Source organism: Juglans microcarpa x Juglans regia, chromosome 5S, assembly GCF_004785595.1.
Source record: "Juglans microcarpa x Juglans regia isolate MS1-56 chromosome 5S, Jm3101_v1.0, whole genome shotgun sequence".
Classification (NCBI taxonomy): Eukaryota; Viridiplantae; Streptophyta; class Magnoliopsida; order Fagales; family Juglandaceae; genus Juglans; species Juglans microcarpa x Juglans regia.
Genome location: NC_054603.1, coordinates 13,719,250 through 13,729,127, shown reverse-complemented (window position 1 = coordinate 13,729,127; position 9,878 = coordinate 13,719,250). Strand labels below are relative to the sequence as shown.

General features: G+C 35.8%; 1 protein-coding gene across 1 annotated transcript; it reads left to right on the top strand.

Annotated features, from left to right (window-relative positions):
* Nucleotides 1-6,998: 6,998 nt before the first annotated feature.
* Nucleotides 6,999-8,413, top strand: LOC121267124 (uncharacterized mitochondrial protein AtMg00810-like). Its single transcript, XM_041170995.1, has 3 exons — nucleotides 6,999-7,083; nucleotides 7,168-7,313; nucleotides 7,628-8,413. Exons 1-3 carry the CDS (start codon nucleotides 6,999-7,001, stop codon nucleotides 8,411-8,413), a joined length of 1,017 nt encoding a protein of 338 aa, XP_041026929.1.
* The last annotated feature ends 1,465 nt before the right edge of the window (nucleotides 8,414-9,878 follow it).

The window sequence follows — 9,878 nt, the reverse complement described above, 5'->3', positions numbered from 1 at the left end:
AGTTCTCTAAATCAATTTTCTTGCATGCTTATCTGGAGGTGTATTTATAAAGTTCAAGGTACCCTACGTGGTGAAGCCCTCCTCTTGAATACAGCAGAGATGAGGCCCTATCTTAAAAAACATGTGATGGAATGTTGTCAAAAGCAATCCTGGAGGTGTCCCCAGTTCTTTCAATAGCAGTAGCGTCACTACAAAAGAAGAAAGAATTACCGGCGTTTATATTATCGGCGGTTGTTTATGTGCCGGTAAAAATATATTATTGCCGGCGCTTATTGTTTACGCCGTTAAATAATTGATTTTTCCGGCGTTTATATTGTTACGCCGGTAATAATATCTAGCTTTGGCGGCGTTTACAAAAATGCCGAAAATATATCAATTTTACGCCGGTAAATTAGTTGTTTCCCGACGTTTATATTATTACACCGGTAATAAAATATAGTTTTGGCGGCGTTAAAAAAAAGCCGAAAAGTGATCAAATTTATGCCGGTAAATAATTGAGTTTTCCCGCATTTATATTATTACGCCGGAAATAATCTATAGCTTTTGCGGTGTTTAACAAAATACCGACAATTGATTAATTTTACGCCAGTAAATTAGTAGTGTTCCGGCGTTTATATTGTTACGCCGGTAATAATATATAGTTTTGGTGGCATTTTAAAAAACGCCGACAATTGATCAAGGGACTTAAATAATAATTTTTTATGTTTAAATCACTAATTATTTATTCAAAGAATGGGTCATGAACCAAACTAGTAAAGGGCATCTTGCTAAGATTCACAACTTACAAAAAGAGTAGTAAAACTAATGCATAATTCACCACTTCACCTAACACCTGATTTCAAAACTTTTATAATTCGTTCCAATTCCAACTTAGCAAAACAGAGTAAACGTAGATATATGACATAACCATTAGTATTATCTCAATTAAAAAAGTTGCAAATACCATTAAACTAAAATATTAAAATATTAATATAATTTGAGATTCTTCACTTATAATCCCCTCAATCCTCGTCCTCATCGTTCTCTTCCTCTTCTTCATCTTCCTCTTCCTCTTCTTCATCTTCCTCTTCATCATTCTCCTCTTCTTCATCTTTATCTTCCATTTCATTCTCTATTTGATTTTGTCTTGAAGCCTGAAAATAAATTCAAATGAGAGTTCAAAATTTTCAAAATAAGATTGATTGATATCAACTAAATATATGTGAGGTGCTCACCTGTGCATGCACGAATGTGTTTACGAAATTTCACAATTCAGTTAATTTGTTCCGCATTTTATCAAGCTCTTCCTTTAATTTACCATCTTCTTGCGTTGAAGTTGGTAATGAATGTTGACAAGTTTGCCTTGTAGGAGTTGGCCCAAACCCCAAACCACGAACACGTCCAGGCCGTTCTGGGCCCATAACTTTAGAATAAACATCATCTGTTGCCCAAGTCATGGTTTCTCCAGACCCCATTTCTATCGGCCTTATGTCCTGTGTTAAAAGTTCCTCCATCTCAGCCTGTAATAGATAATAAAAAATACACATTCTTCATCTTATAATCCATTAAAATTAAAAAGTAATAAATTTGAAAAACATACAACTTTCTTCCTCGTCTCATCATTGTAGTGGGTGCCATCCTTTCTCTTATGTGTCGTGACAAACAACTGGGCTCGACTTGGCAATGTCCCAGTTGATTTTTTCTGCGTTTAAAATTTTATAGTAAACACATATATTGAAAACAAATAACTAACAAATATTCAATAGTAAATAAATACTAATTAAATAAATACCGCATCATTGGCATATCTTGCATAACTTTTTGATCCTCCGCTGTGAACAACCAACTGCTTCTTACGACACTCCTTATTTTTATTACATTTTGACGACAACATCACAAAAATTATGAGAATTATGATTAGAATAACTAGTTGGTTGACTTTCTAAATCTATAAGAGAAATGCGCGCGTTTTTACCTTATATTCTGGATCGAACCAAAGATTGGCCAACTCCGCTAGTTGCGATAAATCCACCATATCGGGACTTGCCCTTGCCACAACTTGTGCTGCAGAGGTGTCTTTTTCATGAAGTAACTTTTTCTTCAATTCATGTTTGTAGTCTTTCCATTTCTTCCCTAGGTCCTTCAGTATCCATTTTTTGAATGCATCCAATTTGTCATTAGGAACTTTAAATTTGCCCTACAGTCAAAATAAATTTACACAAGTATATGTCTATTATATTGGAGACATGCGGCATGCGAATGGTTGAATTGATAGTATGAAGCGCCACTGCCTAATGAAAACTTAAGTTGGCGCCTCCCCTCAATTTTTCATGAAATTTGAACTTCCCGCTCACGGCTTGCAACCCTACAAATTATAGTATTTCTTCCTCTTATTCCCTCGTTTATCAGCCAACAAGTTTACACATGTGAGACGCCGACTAGATCGAACCAGCAACCACGTCCTGCATATATAAGTCGATGCACCTGCAGTTGTTCTGCAAACCTCTGTTTTAAGCAAGACGAACAGAGCAATATTGTTCTCCAAATTAACCGAGCCACCGAGGGCCATGTCTTGCTGCAGTTGGGCCACGAAACCACCGCAAGCAGCAACAGAAGACGCCGGAAAACAAGCCTCCACCGCCCAGTTGATGTTCAGCACCACTGTCCGCAACTCCCACGCCATTTTACGCGTAAACCCCCCTCAGATCATGCTTTCTCTCTCCATTCTCTTTCTCTTTCTCATCACATTATTAATATTTCTCCCTTCTACAGTACAGTACTGCCGCCTCCCAGCCACCTTGCGCCGCCGCTTCGTAGCTGCTCTCATGCATGGAGAGTCTCCGTCGCACATGAGCCTCTGTTTGGTTCTTCTCTCATGGACTTAACGCCTCTCTCATTTTTCATCTGTCTATGCTCTTCATCAATCTTTGCTTCTTCATGTTCATGCATGCTTGTTTGTTGATGTAGTTTGTTGAACTTTTTGGGGGACTGCATGCATTGGAGGATCAAAAATCCTGATCTCAAATTTATTGCTTATTTCAAGATATGAGTACTTCTTCAATGATATTCATATTTCTTCTTATATTAATGTCCTTAATTTAATAAATGTCTCAACGTATTATTGGTGGCATTTAAATAAATGCCGTTAATTAATATGATGTGTAGACAACGTACTAGTAGCGGCGTTTATGGTAATGCCGCTATTTGAATTAGTGGCGGTCTATAGCTAAATGCCGTTAATTTATTAAAATGTGTCCCCCCAACGTATTATTAGTGGCGTTTAAATAAATGCCACCAATTTATATAATACGTCGGCATCGTACTAGCAGTGGCTTTTTTTGTAACGCCGCTATTTGCAGTAATAGTGGCGTTTATCTAAACGCCGTTAATGTATTCAATGTGTCGCCAATATACTATTGGTGGCATTTAAATAAATGCCGCCAATTTATATGATGCGCCGGCAATGTTCTAGCAGCGGCGTTTACTGTAACGCTGTTATTTTATGCAATGGGATGACAACGAACTAATAGTGGCGTTTTGATAAACGCCGTTAATTTAGGAAAGCTGGCGGCGTTTAAAGAAATGCCGCTAAAGTGTATACAAATGCCGCTACTAAGATTTTCAAGTACCGGCGTTTGATCAAACGCCGGTATGTGAAAATAGCGACCATCCACTACCGGCGGATGGTTACGCCGGCAAAAAACCGCCACTAATCATTTTGCGGCGTTTTTTTGTTAAAGTGCCGGCGCTTATGGAACGCCGGCAATCCTTGTTTTTTTTGTAGTGCGTGCTACTCATGAATTGATCTTCGGCACAATCTTCTCGGTCACGTAAGATGCAAACCAACCCAACTTATATGCTGTCCAGCCCATTGATGATTGATCTTCAGCACAACCTCCAAACCCACGACATCTGCAATATCACCTATCTTCACGATACACAAGATTTACGTAGTTTGATAATATGCATACATCCACGGAACTATAAAGAACTTTATCTTGTATGATAGCCGAATACACAGTACAACATTACGGTGGCCAAAAGTTTTCTGGGAATAAAACTGGCCTAGAGCAAAAAGGGGATAAGGATTTTTCTTGGGAGCTTTGTCCACCCCACATATCACAGATAAATACATGATATACTGCAACATGTGTAATAATTCCATTTGATGAATGTAATAGTTAGTTTACTTTCTGTTATTTCCGTTACTTCTATTATTTCCTTTTTCACTTTCCTCTTCTATTCTCTAGTTATAAATACAGAGGATTTATAATGTAGACATACAAGAAAATAAATAAAGTTCAGTCTCGATTCTTTTCAGACTTCTCTCTTTACTCTCTCTGCTTTCTTCACTTTGTATCATGGTATCAGTGTAAGAGAATCCATGTCCACTGAAACAAATTTAGTTTCCGCTTCCGTTTCAAACTCTACGAATATGGAGAGCAGTCCATACCATTTATAGAATGGTGATTCACCAGGTGCAATCTTGGTGTCCAATGTTCTTATTGGGGAAAATTACCATACATGGAGTAGATCCATGATAATGGCATTGAAGGCAAAAAACAAAATTGGATTTGTAAATGGATCGATAATTCGACCAGCTTCAACAGATGCTTCGAGTGTTCTATGGGAAAGATGCAACAATATGGTATCTTTTTGGATCATCAGTTCTGTATCAAGAGAAATTGGGGCCATTATCATTTGTGCACAAACTGCCAAAGATATGTGGCAAGATCTAAAAAATAGGTTCACATAAGGAAATGGACCAAGAATTTTTCAACTTCAGAAAGATTTATCGATGTTGACTTAAGAAAATATGTCGGTAAAAGATTACTATACGAAATTCAAGTCTTTATGGGATGAATTGGTTGATTACAATCAAATTCCCACTTGTTCTTGTGGCATTTTAAGAACTTGCACATGTGATGCTATTCGGCAATTCTTGAAATATCAAGATAGGCAACATGTCATTCAATTCTTAATGGGATTGAATGAATGTTTTTCTCATGTTAGAGGGTAGATTCTGATGATGGAACCTCTACTAGAGATAAACAAAGTATTTTCTTTAATGGTTCAAGAAGAGAAACAAAGAGAAATCAGCAGAACTAGTACAATTGACACCATTGCTTTTATGAGTAAAATGAAAGAATCAAACTCATCAGGCCAAAGATTTGTTCCTGGAAATCAGCAGCATAGAAGAACAAAATTGCTTTGCACTCATTGTGGGATGACTAATCACATGGTTGATAAATGTTACGAAGTACACGGCTATCCTCCAGGCTTCAAATCTACCAACTCTCGACAGAAAGGAAAGTCTTCATTAGCAAACCAAGTCATGAGCCAACCTCTTGATACACCTTTTGAGTCTTATAATAACATGTCTTTCTCTCCCGAGGACTGTCAAAAATTGTTAACTTTAATCCACTCACAATCTAATGAAACCATCACCAATGTTGTTTCCAACACTCCTTTTCAAACTACCCAAGGTATGATATTTTCTAGCTTCTCTTCAAATTGTTTTCCAGTTTCTAAGAAAAATTGGATTGTAGACACTGGTACTATAGACCATATTATTCATTCCATTGATATCTTTACCTCCATAACAAAGTCCTTAAACACTTTTGTTAAGCTTCCAAATGGAAAAACTGTACCAGTTACCCATCTTGGCACAGTTAAATTGTCTGAAAATTTAATCCTCAAATATGTACTTTGTGTACCATCTTTTTCATATAATTTGCTTTCGGTTAGCAAACTTACTTCATCACAGAAATGCACTTTTATATTCCTACCTGATGTTTGTTTTATTCAGGAATTTACCCCATGGAAGATGATTGGGATTGCTAGGAAGTCTATTGGGCTATACGCAACAATCAGGTGCTTATGCTGTTGAGTTTCCACCAAAATCAAACACTGTGAACTCTGTTACAAATTCCAAAATTTGGCATGGTAGATTAGGACATCCTTTTATGTCCCGATTGTTTTTTCTTTCAAAGAATGTACCAGATATTAGATTTTCAGACAAACATGATGGTTATTGTACAGTTTGTCCTCTAGCCAAATAGAAAAGGCTTTCTTTTGAGACTCACTCATATAATAAAAGTTCTCCTTTCAATCTTATTCATGCTAATATATGGTGTCCTTTTTCTGTTTCAACTCATAATGGTTCTAGACACTTTCTTACCTTAGTGGATGATCACACTAGATTTACTTGGACCTACTTAATGAAAACAAAATCTGAAGTTCAAAATATCTCCATTGCTTTTTATAATCTAGTTGAAACACAGTTTGAAATGTGTGAGATCTGATAATGGTTTAGAGTTTAAAATGACAAATTTTTTTAATTCAAAAGGAATTTTGCATCAAGTCTCATGTGTAGAAACACCTCAACAAAACTCTATAGTTGAGAGAAAACATCAACATTTATTAAATGTAGCAAGAGCTTTAAAATTCCAATCAAACATACCTTTGATTTTTTGGGGAGAATGTTTACTTGCTGCAACATATCTTATTAATAGAATTCCTTCCTCAATTTTGAATAACAGATCTCCACATGAATTTTGTACAATTCAGTTCCAACATATCATCATTTAAAAGTTTTTGGATGTTTATGTTATGCATCAACCCTTAACAAAAACAGATCAAAATTCTCACCAAGAGCAACAAAATGTATCTTTGTAGGATATCCATTTGGTATAAAGGGCTACAAGCTTTATGATTTGGAACAGAAAACATTCTTTGTGTCTAGAGATGTAATATTTCATGAATCAGTATTTCTTTTTTCATCTCACTCGAATACAAATTCCATGACTGAAAATGCATCTCAGTCAAATAACATTTCAGAGAATTCAATCTCAGTTCTTCCAAAACCAGTTCTAGATTTCAATGAAAATCTAATCCATCCTACAACACTGTAACTAGAAATTCCTTTTCCTGATTCAGTCATTCAATCTAGTACCAATTTACCTCTACATGAGGAGAATCAATTTCCACCTTTGAGAAAATCAACTCGACAGCACAAGATGCCTAGTTATTTGCAAAACTATCATTGCAATTTAGCTACTTCTGCTTCTCAATCATCTACCAGGGATCCTGCTACTAATCCAGGTAATAAATATAGCATATCTGAGGTTCTTTCTTACTCCAAATTATCTCAATCACATAAAGCCTTCTCTGTTGCTATTTCTTCAGAATTAGAACCTTCATTTTATCACCAAGCTGTCCAGCATGCTTATTGGAGAGCTGCTATGTCTGCAGAATTATCTGCATTAGAAATGAATGACACTTGGGCTCTCACAACATTACCACCTAATAAAACTCCTATAGGTTGTAAGTGGGTATATAAAATAAAATACAATTCTGATGGTTCAATAGAGAGACATAAGACTAGACTTGTTGCCAAAGGGTATACACAAAAGGAAGGCTTAGATTTTTTTGAGACTTTCTCACCTGTTGCAAAGATGGTGACTGTGAGATGTGTTTTGTCACTTACTGCAATACACAATTGGCAGATTTTTCATTTAAATGTTAATAATGCATTCCTATATAGGGAATTAGATGAATAAGTTTTTAAGAAGCCTCCTCCAAGTTATCTTAGCAAGGGGACAAAAGAGTATGTAAATTACAAAGGTCTCTATATGGTTTAAAGCAGGCTTCAAGACAATGGAATTCCAAGTTCACTTCTGTGCTGTTTAACATGGGATTCTCACAATCAAAGGCTGACTATTCCTTGTTTACTAAGAAAGAAGGAAGCTCATTTGTTGCCTTGTTGTTGTATGTATATGATATACTGCTAGCTAGTAGTGAAGTAGCTGCAATTGAGATTGTTAAAAAATCTCTAAGTGCTGAATTCAAATTGAAAGATTTGGGGCCATCAAAATTTTTTCTTGGCATGAAAATAGCTAGATCAAAAAAGGGCATCTCTTTGTCTCAAAGAAAGTATACTCCAGAGCTCGTTTCAGATTCTGGTTTACTTGCTGCAAAACCAGCTTTATTTCCTATGGATACTCATGTGAAGTTATCAAAAGATGATGGTGAATTAGTGGATGATATTTTAGCTTACAGAAGGCTAATTGGCAGGTTATTGTATTTGACTCATACCAGACCCGACATTACATTTGCAGTACACCATCTTAGTCAATTCTTAGATAGCCCTCAAATGCCCCATTTACAAGCTGCTATGAGAATCTTGACATGTCTCAAGTCTGCTCCTGGACAAGGTCTACTGTTTCCAGCTTCATCAAAGGTTCATATAAAAGCTTTTTCAAATTCAGACTGGGCTAGTTGTCCATATACTCGTAGATCACTAAGTGGCTATTGTATTTTCATTGGGGATTCTCTTGTATCATGGAAATCTAAGAAGCAACACACAATATCAAGATCTTTAGCTGAGGCTGAATATAGATCAATGGCATTCACTGTTTGTGAAATTATCTAGATCAAAGCCTTACTTGCTGATCTACATCAACAACACACTCAACCTGCTCTCTTATTTTGTGATAACCAAGCGGCTCTTCACATAGCAACCAATCCAGTCTATTATGAATGTACTAAACACATAGAAATAGACTATCATTTGGTGTGTGAGAAGTTACAAGAGGGTCTGATCACTACTTTACATGTATCTTCTACCCATCAGATTGCTGATCTAATGACCAAACCTTTGGGTTCTAAGTCATTTGAAGCTCTTTTATCCAAGATGAATGTGCATAAGATATACACATCATCTTGAGGGGAACTATCACAGATTAATACATGATATATTGCAACACGTGTAATAAGTCCATTTGATGAATGTAATAATTAGTTTACTTTATGTTATTTCTGTTACTTCTGTTATTTCCTTTTTCATTTTCCTCTTCTATTCTCTGGTTATAAATACAGAGGATTTAGAATGTAGACATACAAAAAAATAAATAAAGTTCAGTCTCGATTCTTTTCAGACTTCTCTCTCTGCTCTCTCTATTTTCTTCACTTTGTATCACCACAACCCCCCCCCCCCCCCCCCCCCCGGCCGCGCTGGGTTGGGTGTTGGCCCAAACTTTTGATCTATGGACCAGCGTTATTGAAAAATCTACCAAAAAATCACAATGTATTCTCGTTAGATCAAATTATCAAATCAGGTCGGCAAAAATAAAATCAGACTCCACACAAATAAGGCCAACAACCATCTTGATCATAAATAATCGTTTGCATCTATATACGGTGAGGACTATATATATTGATCACTGTATTTGAAAGAAACCCCCTTCAACTCATCAATTCATCGGAGGTTAAGCGTTTGATAGGTAGTCGTTTTGTTGGTGTTTGGGCCTGGGTAGGATGAAAGTTTTGGTGGCGGGGTGGGTTATTTGTAGGGCTGTAATCAAGTCGAGCTGAGCTGGTCTTTGACTTGCCGAGCTCAGCTCGACTCAAAATACTCGAGCTCGAGCTCGAGTTTGAGCTCAAGATTTTTTTTTATTCTTTGTTCGAGCTCGATTCGATAAGCTAAACTTTCAACTCTAGCTCGTTCCACAGACGAGTTCGAGTCGAGCGAGCTCGAGCTCGAATTGTTTATTTTTTAACTTTTTGAATAAGATTTAATAAATAATAAATTAAAAAAATAAAAAATCTAATATTGAATTTATACAACTAACAAGTAGAACATCTATTGAATTAAAAAATTTATAAATAATTAATATATAACTAGTTGATATTTATCCAAAATAATAATATATTATATGCTTACATATTTTATTAATACATACACTTAATATGATAGCATATATCTATTTCATATATGGTTCCCACATACTAGTATATGAAATTATTAAATTTTATTGACTAATTATTATACAAATTATAAAATATACTTATGAAGTATATTCACTATATAGATATAAGTAATTAGATTACATATTATA